General features: G+C 32.7%; 1 protein-coding gene and 1 long non-coding RNA gene across 3 annotated transcripts; both read right to left on the bottom strand.

The window, feature by feature from the left end:
* Positions 2,935 to 7,423, bottom strand: LOC107629843 (protein TPX2). Of its 2 annotated transcripts, XM_016332761.2 has the most exons (17): positions 7,041 to 7,423; positions 6,273 to 6,355; positions 5,861 to 6,187; positions 5,647 to 5,760; positions 5,419 to 5,535; positions 5,163 to 5,315; positions 5,000 to 5,062; positions 4,835 to 4,915; positions 4,576 to 4,734; positions 4,358 to 4,489; positions 4,192 to 4,278; positions 3,982 to 4,101; positions 3,734 to 3,900; positions 3,538 to 3,646; positions 3,389 to 3,448; positions 3,194 to 3,288; positions 2,935 to 3,109 (listed from the first exon to the last, which is right to left on the bottom strand). In XM_016332761.2, exons 1-17 carry the CDS (start codon positions 7,231 to 7,233, stop codon positions 2,992 to 2,994), a joined length of 2,178 nt encoding a protein of 725 aa, XP_016188247.1. In that variant the 5' UTR covers positions 7,234 to 7,423; the 3' UTR covers positions 2,935 to 2,991. The 2 variants fall into 2 exon arrangements, with proteins under 2 accessions (XP_016188247.1, XP_020974065.1); XM_021118406.1 differs by lacking the exon at positions 6,273 to 6,355.
* LOC110270029 lies at positions 13,575 to 14,451 on the bottom strand. Its single transcript, XR_002358997.1, has 2 exons — positions 14,409 to 14,451; positions 13,575 to 13,891 (listed from the first exon to the last, which is right to left on the bottom strand). It is a non-coding gene; the product is annotated as an uncharacterized LOC110270029 (long non-coding RNA).

Raw genomic sequence — 17,589 nt, 5'->3', positions numbered from 1 at the left:
ATAACTGCAAAATTCTATTTATAGTTTTATGAATTTTAAATATAAATATTAAATCGAATAAAAATTCTATCGAAAAGTTACAAGAAAAATTTTTGCATTTTATTATTAGCTATGTATATTAGTACTTAGAAGCATAACTTAAAAAGTAAAAAGGGATAAATGAAATGCAGTTTTGGGTTAACTAGTGAAATAAGAGTTAAATTTATTTTTAAAGCGGTTTGTTTTGAGTTAAGATGAAGAATTTTTTTTTTTTTGGTTGTCTACAGTATCTCCTAATCCGACAGGTTAAGGACTAATCCGTCGTGGATCTGAGTTCCATTTAAGGGTCTGCCGCTGGTCAATGGGTTGCTGCATGCATAAGGCGGGATTCGAATTCCGATACTTGTTTAAACGGACGAGTGAACTAACCACTCGACCAACTCAAGTTGGTTTGAAGAATTTAATTTTGACGCACTGTAATTTTACACGTGCATTTAATTACATAATACTACATCAGCAAAAATAATTATTTTTTGCATTGATTGCGTGTAAAAATAAGAGTTAAATGTACTTTTAACGCGGTTTGTTTTGAGTTAAGATGAAGAATTTAATTTGGATGCACTGTAGTTTTACATGTGCATTTAATTACATAACCTCACATCAACAAAAACAACTATTTTTCGTATTAATTGCGTATATGGTCATTCAAAAGAATAAATATGATTGCACAACTATAAAATTTTTATACCTTCAGTGCATCAAAATTAAACTCTAATATGAATGGGTTCATATTTGTTATCGGAAAAAGTTTGGTAACCAAAATTTTTCAGCCATAATTAGCCAAAATTTTCCATAATTCACTTCATTTATATCATTTAATATTAGTTTTATTTTTTATCTCACTCTCTTATCATTCTACTTATCACCGTTCTTATCAAATCTACTTATTAATGATATTAATTATAAAATCATATCCCTTTTTATTAGGCATTATTGTAATCAATACTTAATATTCCTTTTTATAATTTGATTTTTATATATAAAAATACAATAAAGATTAATAATAATTATATTTAAGAACGGTAATTATAATATCAATTACATTAAATAATTGCAATTGATTCTTTGTTCGTTATGGTATTTATCATTAATTATTGGAGATATGAAACATAAAACCTATCCTAATATATACTTTATGTTAATTCAATCATATTCATTCAAAAATCACAAGAATAACACCATTGCAAGCACAATAGTGTATAAGCCAAGAAATTTTACAAGAAATTGTTTTTAACTAGTTTTGATGAGGTATGGTAATAAACCGATTTTTTTTGTTTTTATGTGTATTTATAATTATATTGTACTACTATGTTCATACACATAACATTCATACGTTTATATACATAACATCCACAATTACATACAACTAACATCTAAAAATTAAATTCATGTTTATTAGATATTACAACCATACACGTATCATTTTTTAGTTATTGCATAAGTAACTATTAAGTTAACACAGATATTTTTAAATTTTATCATAATTAAATTTAAAAAAATGTCAAATTCTTAAATTAATTTATTCAATTGATAAATTTACTCATAACATCCATAAATTTATCCACATAACATCTATAATTTCATATTAATAACATCCATAATTTATACTCATAATATTCATAATTTCATACTATGATGTCTATAATTAATAAATTTTTATAATTAATATTATCAAATTTTAAACTATACGTCTTATTGTATTCTTCAAATTATCTCATATGTGCACTAGTAGGTCGTGATTTTAATTATTTTAATATTTTTTTAATATTTATATGTATGCTTATTTATTGATTTTAATATGACGAGTTAATAATTATTTTTAAAAAATTATTTTTAAACTTTTTGTTTATATTTTATATTTTATTTTTTATTTTTAATAGTCTATATGTAAAATATAAGTTGTATAGTAAAAGTTGTTAAAATTTTTTAATTATTTAATTTTCATAATTTTTGCAGAGAATTATTGTATTTAATGGATAATAATGTGATTGAGAGATGTTAGAGATTTGATTTGAGAGAAAATGAAATTGATTTTGGAAAGAACATTAATGACTCTAAATATGCAGCAAAATGATAGGTGATAGAGAGAATAAGTGATAAGGAAGTGTATGTCATTTGCTTATCAAGAGAATGAAAATTTTTACATGATATTTCTATATTGTAATTATTTTTTGGCTACCTAACATTACCCTTTGTTATCTGCACTAATAAATATTTTCAATTTTCTTTTAAATTGATGCCCGTTAACATAGAGTATTTTACTCTCAAAATAATGAAGGATATCGAAGAATTTACCTTGTAATTAATTAACAGTATGATAACTCTGATATATATTTAAAAACCTTTTTTTTTTAAATATTGGATTAATCGCTATACATTCAAAATATAAACTTACTGAAAAAAGTTTCTAGAATGAGAAAGGTTGTAAAAATAAAATAATGTTTTAATTAGTTTTTAAATTTATAACATTTATGATTTATCATTGGAACTGATTTATAGAGCGGTGGTCGGTCGAGCTTTGTTTGGTGTGTAAGACAGAGCCTTCATCTGGCTTTGGATATATATATTTTTTTAACTGTGTGATTAAAGCTACTTTTAGAATTTTTCTTATAAGTTACAAGTGTCGTAAAATTTCAGGATCATTTGAAAATCACCTCTTTGTATGCTGTTGAAAAAGTAGGCCAAGACCACACGATTCAGACTTGAAATAAAAGATTTGGTGAGCACATCGATTTTAATAAATTATGACTAACATGTTTGCCAATTTATCTCATTAGATTAAACACTTGTTAATAATAGAGTTTTTATTGTGATAAAAATTAAGATTGGAAAAATTTACAAGGAACTAAGAATTTGACAACAAAAACAACTACAGAACATACAGAAAAGTGTGTGTCATTCAAGAAATCTTGAACAAATTACAATACTTATACAAAGTTGATGTAGTCATCATCATCTCATGTTGGAGGCAGGACTTGAAACTACAGTTCCATTGAATACCTTCCTCCTCTCCTTTCTATGGAGTACCCGCAAATTTGGTGACTTAGGTTTTGTTGTGTCTTTGGTAGACCTAATATGCAACAGCGAGTGTTAGTTATATTTTATTATAAGAAAATATTTTTCAATAAATAACCGACACAGTTCAGGGATATACTTTTGGGGACAAAATGGATGATCAAATTTAGGAATAGGTCTAGCATGAGGAACCATTGTCCTTCTCAACTGTTTCAGAGCCTTCTCTTCCTCTATCTGGGTTGTTCACAAATTTATCACAAATTTATCACTATCAAAATGTTAACAACACCAAGATAATTATGACAATGTACCAAAGTTCACAAAATATTTATACCATTCTTGCTGCTTCACTTTCTTCTCTGTATCGTTTGTACATCATTTCTTTCTCCTTAATCTGCCAAAAAAAGAAGCTATATTAGTACCAATAACAACATACAACAAAAAAAATTCAGGCAATTATTATTTTCAAGTGAGATTTTTTACCCTTTCATCAAATTGTGCTCGATCCACAGCACGATGTTCCACGTGTAAATTAAACTGTTGAACTTGTGTAAGGGGTTTCCGAACCTTTTCTGGAACTGGGATTGGGTCCCTGCTTGCAATAATATCCACAAAGACTATTAAACATTGTATGTCTTCATACACGTCAGGAAGAATAAAACTCTGAATTGTTACTCACTCATTTAAGATTGGCTGTGCCTTGAATGTTCTCATCTCGGCCTCTTCTTTCTCCGTTCTTAGTCTTTCTTCCATTTCCTTCTGCATTTCTTCCTCATGTCTCACTAGGCTCTCCAGTTGGAATGGTTCTGGTTTTGTGCATTGCTTGGGTTCTGGTTTTGGCGGAATCTGCAAAGACACCAACAATTTTATATATACACTATCAATTAGTAAACATTAATGGGGCGCCGAAATTGACAAACTTCTTACCACAGGGTAGTCAGTGGTATAAGGATATGGATTAGCCTTGGGAACCCTCGCTCTTTCCTCCTCCCACTGTTTTGTTAGAAGTTCTACCAACAATCTCTTTTCTTTTTCAGTGCCTCTTTCCTAAAACATGATTAAGAATGTTGGTACTAGCAAAACTAGACTATTCACACCATGCTATATTAATCTTCCATGAAAGGTGAAGTAATGAACCTCGGTCCGGAGATGAAATGGATTTGGAGTTGTGTTTCTTGGAAGAGGATTATGGCTCCGTGCAGATTCAGATGACTTCAAAGACAGCTGCAAACCACAAAGCAAATGAATCTCTTAACTGATAATAAATATCTAGGAGCAAAATTTTACAATTTAACTCTAATACCTTGTCAAACAAATCTGCCACAGCAGCAGGTGGTGGGATCCTCTCATTTGTTGCGAAGTTAAATTCTTGAGGCTCGGTAACATTCTTCTTTGCATTGCAGAATATGCCAATGTCCCCTTTACTTTCAAAAATCTGACAAGAAACCATTTTGGTTACATAAAATTCCTGAAGGATAGAACAAGATTCTTACATAGGTAACATCAAAGTTGGACCATTACCTTCTTATTTAGCGGCCTTGCCTTGAATTTGGGGGCTTTCTCAAGCTCCTCTTGCTCTAATTCCATGGAGCTCTTCACCTTGGGTGGGCGGGCCCTCAGTGATGTTTGAAGTACAGGTGTTTTAGGTTCTGTAAGATGATGAGGCTTCCATGAATTATCCTGTGTCAAAGAAGGAAAAGACATGACCTAATGAATCGAAGTGAATAAATAAGCCAACATATCCAAAATGGATAATATAATTCCTGTTGCTCTAAATTACCTTCTGAGATAGCTCTGTTGAAGCGACTGATGCTGAATCTACATTCTGATGGGCCCTGGCCATTGTTTCCAAATGAAACTCCTAAAGAAAATAATAAATAAATAATTGTTAGTACTAATACATCACATTAAGCATTTCTGATAAACATATTTTGATGTGGTTTACCTTAAACTCTGGAGGATGGGGTGTACTTCTTGGTATTGGAGGCAAACTTGAAGTCTGCAAAATCTATAATGGATAAAAAAAAAAGTAAATAAATAAATTTTATCAATCTAGGCATAAAAGATAACATTCACGTACAGTCCCAAAGAGAAGAATGAAAATGTACCTTCTTATTCAGTGGACGAGCCTTAAACTTTGGCATTTTAGCCATCAATTCTTCCTCAAGTTCAGCACTACTCTTCACCCTAGTTGGGCGAACCCTTTGAGTTGTCTCAAATTCAGGTTCTTTTGGTCTGGTCAATGTTAGTTTCGGTTTCGTCTGGTCATGGAAGCAACATTTTCCCGACTAATTAGTCAAAGATGTATTTTAACATGCACCATATGATAAAAAAAGGAGAGAAAAGAACAGATCCATATCTTACATTAGAAAGAGCACTGGGCAATGACAGGTCTCTGGTACTGGACTGAAATCTTTTAAGTATTTCTGCTGTTGATATAAATGGTACAGGTGCTGTTTTTGGTGTTTCACGAACATAAACCTATCATATACAGACATAGATAGTTCAATATAAAATGATTCAGCAGTAAAATATAAAATTATAACAAAATGGATCTTTTATTAATATATGAAATTAATGACCATCACAAACCTTTCTGTCTTCTTTGTTAGTCTTGCTAGTACTTGAAGAGATGTTGGCATTGCTAGTGGTTAATAAACCCAATTTAGACTTATGAGGCAAATTCTGATGTTTGACATTCAGAATCTGGAAAGTTTTGAAGAAGAAAGAAAAAAGGATACAGTCAAGATAAGACATAAAAAAAAAATTAAACGGGAAAATGTGGAAGAAAAACGGCAAAATTTACCTGTCTACTCTTTCCTCCTTCCAATTTTTGCCTTTTAATAGCTTGATTCTCTTGGGCCAAATGGGGAGTCCCAGTAGTGCTGGTTTTCATGGATGATGACTGTAACTGTGGTTTTTTACTGGTGCCTATCATTCTAGCCGTCTCTTGCTTCTTGGAGGTGGTGGTTGTCAATCTTTTCTGCAATGTTGGTTTGGGAGTGCAAGCATCTTTTCCTACTTCAGCAGACCCATCTCCAGGTGATGAAATCCCTTTGCAAACATCTTCACTTCTTTCCGTATGTGGCTGTTTAATTGTTTCCTGAAAAGTCTCCTCAACATTTTCGGATGTCTAGTAAAACAATATATGATCAGTGATGATAATTCAATCAAATTTTAAGCACAACATTATATCATCAATGTAGAAGTAAGAGTACCGTGTCTATTTTGTCAGCTTCACTAAAATCACACAAGGTATCTACCGTGATAGATCTACCAACCTTGATTTTTGGCATGAATGCTGCAACAATTTGAAGAACCAAGTAAAGATCAATCACGTAAAGATTTCATATAATAAACACCAATTAGAAAACAAACTAAACAATAGTTTGAACTTTTTATCCTGATAGCCATCCATTTAACCTTTCTGTAGAGAGAACAATATGTAACGTTTAAAGAGGATAACCCCCCGCAACCTAAAAGGTATTGGTGCAAAAAGAATTGAAATTCCTATTAGGCGAATTATCCAATATTTACTTGAAGAATTTGCAGAATAGCAGCCACAGGAGAAACCACTGATAAGATATCAGCAAGGATTCTCACTACGATGCAAGACAAACGAGACAATTTGACACAAAAAAGCGAATTATCCGGATCACTAGTATCAATCATAAAGGAAAGCTAACTTCTCTTTTTCATTTCAACAAATCCCTCCATCCAAAAGAAAGCAATCAATCAGTGACTACCACAATTTCTTGGCAGAATGACCAAAATAAAATCTTGCTATATTTCCAGAAAGAACCTACGCAATAAACCCTAAAATTCACGTTGAAACTATCAAATAAGAGATCCGAGCCCATTGAAAACACACAATTCTTCAACATAACATTCACGCAAACAAGCCCTGCTTCGATCCTATGTGTATTACCTTAAACCCTAAAATCCCAAATTTTCACCCAACGACAAATTAGAGGAACGAAACTTACGTGAAGGTGCGTAGGAGAGTGCAGTATCGAACCATAGCTGAGCCCTGCGCTCGTCCTCCTCGGTTTCCCCATTGATGAAATCAAAGAACCTCGGCGCCGAGAACTCGTAGGTCTCATCGATCATGATCATCGTGGAGCCGCCGCCACCACTGATGTTACTACTTCCAGTTTTCTCCGACGCCGCCGCTGCCATGTCCAATTATTTGAGTACAACCTCGAATTGAGGTGAAAGAGGGTTTTTCTTTCCTCCAAGTTTATGTCTCTGGTTGAGTTCGATTGGTGCTGAGTTTGATATAATTTTTAAAGTAGATATTATGAGATGAAAACAGAGAGATCGTGTGTTTGCTTTGCTGCTTGCTACTGAAGAAGGAGGGAGAGGGAGTGTGTAAGTGTAATGTTGCAAGAATGTAACGGTCAGTTTTCTCTAACGGTCGAAATACCAGAGAAGAAACTTTTTAAAAATAAAGTTATTAATAATAATAATTTGTGCCATTTGTGGTGGTTTAAAATCATCATAAATTATAAAAATAAATCCCACAAAATCAATCTGTTACTAATAAACGAATTTCGTATAATCCTAAAATAATTTTGTTAGAAGTCGAAATATTCTTTTTTTAAAGACAAAAATTGTATAATTGTTTAAAAAAAAATAGATAGAAATCAATAATTAAAAAATGACTTAAAAGATGTTAGAAGTACTATAAAAATTTGTAATGTTCTAATGACTTAGGACATTAAAGAAATACTCTACATAGTTAATAATAATTTAAAAATTAAGAAATATATAGTTATAACCAATATTTACCTAAATTACTAAGATGTTACAAACTTTTATAGTACTCCTAATATTTTTTAAGTCATTTTTTTAAATTGTTTTACATAGAAAATGACTTAAAATTGCTTAAAATGCCCTTTAATCTATGCAAAACAAACCCGGTTTTAGAAAGTGTAATTTTTTTAAACATAAGCCAACCCGGTTTTTCACACTCTTCATAATCCGCTAGAGGGTGTAGCGGATTATGAGTCTCGCACCATATGAGCATAAACCGCTATAGGGTGTAGCGGTTTACGAGTAACGCAGCCCTCAACGTAATCCGCGATAGCCTGTAGCGGATTACGTGCAATTGAGTTCCGCTATAAGGTGTAGCGGATTATATACAGTTGCGTTTGTTGCATTTGCGTCTGGAAATTGCCAATGTTGTATTTGTGTAAAGGTTTTGTTCATTTATTTTATTTGCGTAAATTGTCCTATTTTTTGATACTACTAATTTTAATAGAAATGTAATTGACAAACAAAAAATTAGTAATGGTATCTTTTCTTCTTTCTCCTTTAAATCTTCTCAAAATCTCTCTTATTCTTTTCTATTCTAAAATCTTTTTCTTACATTATCACATTTTGCTAGAATATATATATACTCAAAATTGAAATGTATGTATTGTTAACTTAAACAAAGTTATATACTCAAAATCAAAATTTATGTATGTATTGTTAACCTAAACAAAGTTATATGCTCAAAATCAAAATTTATGTATTAAAATAAAAATTATATAATCTACCTCAAACATATGAAACACACAAAAATTATATAATCTTTCACAATTATAAATTGAAACTAATTAAATTTAGAAATTTCTAAGAAAAATTGAATTTCTTTTCAAATTCATTATTTAGAAAAAGTAAAATGACACTCCTTCGACCCTTGAATAACATCACTTATAAATTTAGATGTGATAATCACGTAATTAGTTTAATAATTTCGTTTGTGCTATTTTATATTTGTTTCTTGTAAATATTTAAAAAAAAAAAGAAAATATTTGGATTTCTTAATAGATCTATTTGACTCAAACCAAAATAATTTGACAACTAAGATATTAACGCTGGTAACGAATATATATTATGACCAGATTAATATTTTCTTTAGTACTTCCATATAGTTAAAAATATTTAATATTTTGTGTGTTTCATATGATTGAAATAGATTATATAATTTTTCTTTTAATACATAAATTTTGATTTTGAGCATATAACTTTGTTTAGGTTAATAAATATATACATTTCAATTTTGAGTATATATATATATATATTCTAGCAAAATGTGATAATGTAAGAAAAAGATTTTAGAATAGAAAAGAATAAGAGAGATTTTGAGAAGATTTAAAGGAGAGAGAAGAAAAGATACCATTACTAATTTTTTTGTTTGTCAATTACATTTCTATTAAAATTAGTAGTATCAAAAAATATTTCAAATTTAATATTATCAAGAAAAAATTAAAAAAAATTATATAAGGACTAATTTGATTATTTTTTAAAATTTTAGGGATGAAAATGACTTATGTCTGAACTTTCAAAAACTATTTTGATTAAAATTAACTTTTTTACATGTTAAGTGACACGTGACAGGCCACGTGTCACTGACCTGACACGTGACGTGCCATGTGTCACTGATCTGACACGTCAACCAATCATCTCGTGACACGTGGCATCACCCACCACGTCATCATGTGCCACGTGGCACTTAACGTGACACGTCATCGTCCAACTGACGGAAGGACTAACGTGACCAAGTCGTGTATCTTTTGGGGACGATTTTGATTAACTTTATCTTTCAAGGACTAAAATAAAAATCAGAGTATCTTTTAGGAACGATTTTGAGTATTAACTCAATTTTATAATGACCCCGACGTTATAATAATGATAAACTGATAATGTAACACTTCAATCCCTCAAATACAACCACAAACCGAGACTTCTCTACCCCATGAAAACACGATCAACTCCTTGGACAGTGGGCGATAGTAAAATCACATCGGCAGAGTTTTGACCGGAAAATAAACGTTTTTTTTTTTTTGTCAAGTGGATTGGACAACCCCCAATCCTAGACATTACACCTATGCATACATACACACACAACACACTCACACATACTACATGAATACACTACTATTAACATGGGTTCTATATTCCTCACTGAAGATTCCAACCCGGGTGCAGCTCCCAGCGAGGCAGATGATGCTGCCATTGATCCAAGGCCTCGACTGCGAAAAAATAAACATTTGAATTAACTACGATTTTAATTTCTATGGTTTAATCTAAAAATCAAATTCATCCCTAAGATTCTTTTATTTAAATTCGTTCTTTAGATTCAATTTAATTTTAAAATTGTCATTTCTTTATTTAATTTTTGAACAAAAATTACCTTACACTCTCTCGCTCATCTTTTCACTCTCTCACATATGCACACACCTCCAGGGAAAAAGATAAAATAGGGGGAGAGAAGCATGGAAAGAAAAGAGAAAATAAATAGGGAGGGTGCAGCATCAGTGTCCACTATCATTGGCGCCGTGAAGGAGAGCAATGAGAGAGAAAGGGAAGACTGAACCCAACATGGAACGAGAAGTTCGTGTACAGGGTCGAGATCTACACCGACACATGGCTTCGCAATGTTCTCGTCGGCACCGTCGGCGTCCTCGTCAGCAACCTCATCCGCCCTCCTCTCGCTTCGGGAACCACAAGCCAAACCTCCAATTCGTCGTGCTTCAGATCCGAAGGCCCTCTAGTCGCCCTCAGGCGATCCTATGCTCCTCGATAGCACAAAGAGGAACATGCCGATGTATTTCGAACTCAGCAATTACTCGTCAGTTATTGGAATTTGAAGGACCCTAATTAACAAGATGATAAAACACCAAAACGACGACGCTGGGAGCTAGGATAGCGGTATCAATGATCCAAAACTCTTGACGCTGCAGAGATGTCAGAGTGAGAAGAACAATTCAACAATAGGAAGGATATTAATTTGTTGAATTGAGTCTTCTCTTTGTTGTCGTGTTAATTTACTTGATTAATTTGTTTGAGTTTCAAAAGGACAATAGTTATATGTGGCTATTGTTGTTAGAGTTAGAGGAGATATGAAAAATATGAAGGGTGATGGAGGAAGTGGGGAGAGAAGAAGAAAACTTTTGAGAAGTAGAAGACTATGATGAGAAGAGAGAGAAATGAATATAAGGGTATTTTTATCTGAGGATGATTTTAAATCTAAATTCAACGTTAGGAACAATTTCAGATGAAAAAAAAAAAAATCATAGGGACGATTTTGATTTTTGACCAAAATTATAGGGATCAAAATCGTACTTAACCCTAAACGTTTTATTGTTATTGTTAAGTCCTCCTTTTCTTTAAACCTTGGTGTTATTTGACGAGATAAATATTGACAGTCGATAACTCGAAGACGATTTTGTAATTAGAGGAGATCGAGAAAAGATTTGATGAAAGAAAAAGTGGAAAAGAATTCAAGTTTAACACTATTGTTTATATATCATCGATTTGTAAATGATTTGATGTGGTCTCAATAGTATAGTATTTGAAGGAGATTCGATTCTTAATCGTTTAGACTAACTGATAGGCTAATTTTCAAAGATGGTGAATGTGGCATAGAAAACCGTTATCAGGTGTGTATTTAGTGAAAGGGTCGTTCTACGGTATAGATTCAAGTTCATACAGATTTATAGATTTTCTGTGTAAATGAACATAAGATTGACACATCGCTCTTTTTTTTTTGCAGGGCTTGTCTCATGGTTGACGTTAAGTGTTGCTGAGCTGTTAGCTATGGGCATTCGTGTGCAAACACTAGTGCTGAATCTGTTGAGGTGGGCTTTGGGCATCAACAAAAACTGGGTATCCAAAGAAGAAATTTTTTTTTTACTCTGTGAATGGGAAAGAAAAAAAAGGAGAAGCGATGTTGGCCTGCATCCATGGAGGGTGATCAATTGAGGAAGATGTGATCCCCAGAAACGAAGACCTAGGTTTCTATGAGAGGGATAAAGCCGCTGAATGGTTGATGTGGCGGAAGGTCAATACTGGAAACCCTCTACAATTGAAGTTGCGGTGTCGTGTCTTATCCCGCGTTGGTTGCGTATTACCGTCAACCGCTCCGTCGGAGGCCGGACTGGAAGCTGCTGCTGTTCTAGTTGGGGCCTCATCGTAGGTATGAATTTCATTGTTTTTGCTCTGTTGCATTATGTTGTATCCAAAATGGTGTATTGCTTCTTGCTCTATGTGGTTCGAGCATTGGTTGTGTTGAATTGATTAGAATCCATAAATTTGTTGATAAATTCCCTTTCGATGTTTTTGGTTTTCGAACTCGCCTAGGATCATCAGTAGCTGGTTTATCCGTCTCTGTCTTTGTGAACTTTACTTTCCTCGTCACAGCGCTTTCAACCAGACTTCGTTGCCCACTTTTCGTGAACATTTAACTTCTTTCGGACTTTCTTCCTTTTGAATTTCTATCAATGGAATTCCCAGTTGTATCGGTTAACCGTAGTACTGAATGCTGGTAGTAATAGACTTATGGGATCATTTATACTTGCTTAGTCTGACTCAGATTTGTTTTCTCTTTTTCTCTTTTTATGTGTAACGCTGTAGTGTTCCTGCCATGCCATGGATAGCCATTGTATAGAATACACGAAGTCATTCATGTACCCGATCGATAGCCATTGTGTATTCATCACCGCTATTGCCTTATACTACATTTCAACAAAGGAGAGTTACCTGTAAGCACATATTAAACAGGAGCAGGTCCTCATCAGTTATTTTTCACTTTTGTCAGTTTTATTGGTTTCTTCAACTAAATCATTCGTATATTTACCTTGTTTAGTAATAGTTCTTCTTAAACATTCCCTTCTAACTGATCCTGTTGATGCAGAGAAAGAGGAGCCCGAGCATTGGAAGAGAGGTTGGTTGCTGCGCGCATTGCTGGAGAGTCACAAAAGAGAGATGCTGTAGAAAATGTATAATTCATCAGCTTTGGTAAATTGGGATCGGTTCAGTCAATATGAAACTATTACAAGTGACCTTTTCGGAGGGGGTACATTAGTTACAACATTTTTGTGTAGTTATGTAACATTTTTATGTGCATTTTCCGTTGGACAGTGATATTTGTGAATCATAAAAATTTTTCTTTCTTCTGATAAATATAATTGACTCACATATGTACTTAACCAACATATAGAATAAAAAGATTCGTTGTATTTGTTATACCCATATCAATAGTAACTTTCTCATGCATCCAAGTTTTTGCTCTCCTTGGTTGTTTTGTTACCGATAACCTGGCATATTAGGTATTCTGTTTTTTGAAAAATAAATTAATCGTGTACCATGTTACATGGTTTTTGGAAAATATTTCATCCCACTGATTCGTGAAAAATTATAATGTTTAAAAGAAAATTTACATCTATATTTTAATTAAGATAACCACGCAATCCAGTTCTGAGAAAGTAGAGTTGCTTGGAATAAAATGGTCTCTTAAGTTTTAACACAGCTTCATAATTAAGATTAGACCCCAAAACTTGTATAAGTAAGTACAGTCCTTACCGAAAAGATTGCAATGCTAAGTCTCAGAGTCAGGACATAATGCAATAGAATTTCATCTGTGTTTCTACCTAAATAATGTAACTAAAGAATGTAAATGTTGCTTTAGTGGACAAAGAATCGCATATTCTATACCAGAGTTAAGATTGTATATTGTAGAACATAATTCATAAAAAAGAGGAAGAAAACATTTATTAGGATATACTCAAATCTCAAACCTTATGATAGTTTACTGAAAGGCAATTCATGTTTAAAAAAATTGCACAAACAAGAAGCACACTGGCTCCATTTTGTAACTCCAAAATGAATGGATAAACGGAAATGAGTAACCTATATTTGGTTGAAGAGAGTTAACAAATTGATAAGCATAACATAAGGTTGCTTAATCCCCGGCTTTTTTGTATTCTGGCTTCAGTTCATAAGTGCCTTGATTAGTTCCTTTGTTATTGGAGACACACAGATCTTTAAGTATATCTTTCAGAAATTGCTGCAGAAAAAAGTGTGTTAGATCCAACACATCAGTTATATAAGGCACTACTGAAATTATATATCTTGCTTAAAATAAATAAATAAATGCCAGATGGAGAGATAATGGTGAAGTTTTTTCATATCCATGTGTAATCGTGAGATATCTACTAATTGAACAGAGTAAGATTCATAACAACAGCAATAACACCAGAGTCTTTGCTCACTAGTCACTAGATAGGCAACAGCACAGAATAAGATCTCAACAATTAATGGTACAATACTAGTCTCTCAGAATTTCTCAGCATGATATATACAATTTCTTTGAACTAATGAAATCTACCTGGCACATTTAAGTCCTCCAATTGCATACGTATTAGGCATCTAGTGTACATGCATAACCACTAGAAGCAACAAATTCCTATGGTAGGAGTTTATGACTCTATGTTTCTGACGATTGCTCCATAAGATTATCATAAAGTAATATCCAATAGACTAAAGCTGGATATTAAGAAAAAGATATTAGTCAAAGCACATACTTCAGGTTGGTCGGTTTCTTGTATGAGATTTCTTAAACTCCAACACACGCGGCCCAACGCCGCCTGATAGGCCTCCCACAATGAAGACGCCACCCAAAGGTGCTTGTTCCCGTCGCTGCTTCCACTCAACCATCACAGGTTCTTTCCGCCGATTGATCTTCCCCTCCGATGCCAAGACCTGATGCCGTTCAAAGCGACTCCATAACTGCAGTGTTTGGTCACACCCATGAGCAACCTGGAAGACGTATTTGGCCCTACAGCTTCAACGAGTCCACCCACCATGACCAAAAACAAAACACAAACAGCATCGGCCCAGCCCAGGTGCGTCAATCCAATTGGCGATCTCTCAAATTGGCCCTTTCATTGAACCCTAAACAAAAAAAAATTAGGCCATTATTCAATGATTCCATTAGCCGGCTTCCCCCTCCAACTAGCATACCAGACAAGTCTGCAAAGCTCTACCAAACCTGTTTCCTCAACCCAACGGCTTACCACTTGTCAACATATCCTTCGATCTGTATAAATAAATCTGTACGTACCGTATAACTAGCCTTAGTGAAAACGGTTATTTTTGAGTTCATTGTCAGATCAACATATGACAGTGCATGTTTAGTAGAAGATACCGATAAATAAAGTAGTGAGCGATGAACAAGTGGTCGGAAATACACTTTCACAAATTCTCACATCTTATTAACTTTGTGAGACTTTATCTTGAGTTATTTTTTTATAGGTTTTCTTCTATCTTGCTTTTATTTTCTTTACAAATCCTATATTTTACAATTACGCAGTTTACTTTAGTTTAAAAGTTGATTTCTTTCTTTTTCACATGTTATTGATTTCATTATTTTATATTTATAGCACTTTGATTTTTTGTAACACAATTTTAAGTAAAGACAATTCTTTTTCTTTGTATCATTTATCAGTTATTAATTCTGCGAATTTCTTTCTTTATTGCTGATATAGTAAAAGATTTTAATGTAAGCAAAACTAATATCTGCAAAGAGTTTGCTTTCAGATATTAAATTTTGAACTACTTGAATTGATTGAATGCAATTAATCCTTATTTCTACTTGTTGAAAATCTGTAAAACACTTGCTGAATGTGAGATGATGATGAAATGTCCTGTTGTTCTTGAGATTCTTGGATTTAGATGGAAAGAGAGTGAAAGGAATTTTGCACCTTGAGGATGAAGAAGGATCAACATTGTGCACTTGCAATATGGCAAACATAAATGAAATATCCTCACTTTTTCAATCTTTGGTATCAAACACTTAATTTAACGTTGCCTTTTTTATTATCCACAAACCACAAACACAAGGGAAACAGTTACATTATTCAGTATTCACACAACAACAAATATGCAATCTCACCATCCAAATGAAAAGGCAAATTAATTTCGCAATTGTTGACGAAGCAGACCAAATGCTTTAACCAGAGAGATATTTGGTCAGAACTCCGCCGATTTATTTTCGTCATTAACCACCGCCAAAGGAGGATGGTCGTGTTCCGATGGGGGTAGAAGATGCCTCCGCCAGTTTGGAGTACGATGGGTTTTGAGTTATGCCAAGTTATATATGTGTGGAGTTATTATTATTATATTATTGAAAGTTCTCTGATCAGTGGCGGAACTTGAAACAAAATTTTGGGGGCCAAATAAAAAATAATTGTCAAAATATTTTTTTATATAGACCTCATTTAAGATAAACTCGTCTAACCTCATCTCTCTGGTTTGGGTGATACTGTCAAATTTAAAGCCCTTTTTCAAGATCTCGTTCTAAAAAGTTAAAGTTAAAGTCATCAGATATAACTTTTTGAACTTTTGAAGGTTATATCTCACTTTCTTCGTAATTCATTAAAGTAGAAGAACTATCTACATGTGTTGATATTGTAAAATATAGTAAAATATTTAAATTAATTGAACTATTTTTTATCTTTTAAAAAAATACTACTAAATTTTTTATAAAAAATTTGGGGGGACCATAGCCACCCCTTGTCTGAACTAAGCTCCACCACTGTCTCTGATGTCAATAAGTAAAAAGATAATAAAGATATGGGGCAAATGCATAAATAATTGGCCAATGCTACGGTGATGAAGAAATTATTCTTCTTCAGCTGCTCAATTGTTCCCCATATAGAGACATTGGCTGTTCGGATTTCGGAAGCAGATGTTAGTTGGACAAAATAAAAAAGTTTTTGGTGAACATTATTCTTAATTATTGAAAGAAGTATAGGAAACGTTTCAAGTACTCCAGGGTGTTTTTCTAAAGATCAGTATGCCAAGTACGGTTATGTTGCAAGTTTTATTTTGTCTTAGAGTGATGCAGGAAATGACCAGTTTGTCCTTGGAAAGTGAATGAAAAGGACAATAAGGGGCAGCTGCTATGCGAGACGGAGAGAGAGAAAAATTTTAAATTCATCTATTTTATCACCACATTTTTTTTAAAAGAAAAAAAAATCTATTTCATCATCAAATCTACTATGAATAGAAAAGGAAAAATAATTTATATAATTTGGACTTTGTAGCTTAGAATTTTAGGTTTAAGGTTAGGATTATTGTATATGATTTAAGATTTGGGAATTAAAATTTAGGATTTAGAATTTATAAATTATGGTATATATGGGGTTTAGAGTTTATTAGATTATGATTTGGTATTTATTAAAGTTAAGAGTTTAATAAATCTAATTGAATGTTTAGAATTTAGGATTCAAGATTTAAAGAAGAGTAAAGTATCGTTTTTGTCCCTGACGTTTGGGGTAAATCTTATTTGTGTCTCTAACGTTTAAATCGTCCTATTTGTATCCTTAACGTTTATAAAAGTGATTCAATGTTATCCTACTATCAATTATACTAACAAATCAGATTATATTTTTTAATTATTCTCACTTGGATGTATTCATTCTCAATTAGGTCTCACTTGGATGTGTTCGATTTTAATATTATATCCACTATTTGTGTTTAGATTCAATTATGTCTCTAGAAAAGTGAATTATGTAAATATTGTAGGAATTAGTTTCAACATTTGATGAGCTATTTTTCGGAGTAGATCATAGATTCTATCCAGACATTTGTATTCTAATTTCAAGAAGAGATTTTTAAAACTCAAACTAAAGCGCTTATGATGTGTAATTGATGGCAGGATAAAATTGAATCACTTTTACAAACGTTAGAGATACAAATAGG

This window comes from Arachis ipaensis, chromosome B03, assembly GCF_000816755.2.
Source record: "Arachis ipaensis cultivar K30076 chromosome B03, Araip1.1, whole genome shotgun sequence".
In the NCBI taxonomy this organism is placed as follows: Eukaryota; Viridiplantae; Streptophyta; class Magnoliopsida; order Fabales; family Fabaceae; genus Arachis; species Arachis ipaensis.
The sequence above is the reverse complement of the archived record's forward strand: the minus strand, read 5'-3'. Positions and strand labels throughout refer to the sequence as shown.

What these genes read in the sequence shown, in the direction of transcription:
- LOC107629843 (XM_016332761.2), bottom strand. Translation starts at nt 7,233, where the DNA reads ATGGCAGCGGCGGCGTCGGAGAAAACTGGAAGTAGTAACATCAGTGGT. An exon ending in CATTTCATCTCCGGACCGAG is followed by an intron (nt 4,102 to 4,191) that starts GTTCATTACTTC and finishes ATCATGTTTTAG; the next exon opens with GAAAGAGGCACTGAAAAAGA. An exon ending in ATACCACTGACTACCCTGTG is followed by an intron (nt 3,901 to 3,981) that starts GTAAGAAGTTTG and finishes GTGTCTTTGCAG; the next exon opens with ATTCCGCCAAAACCAGAACC.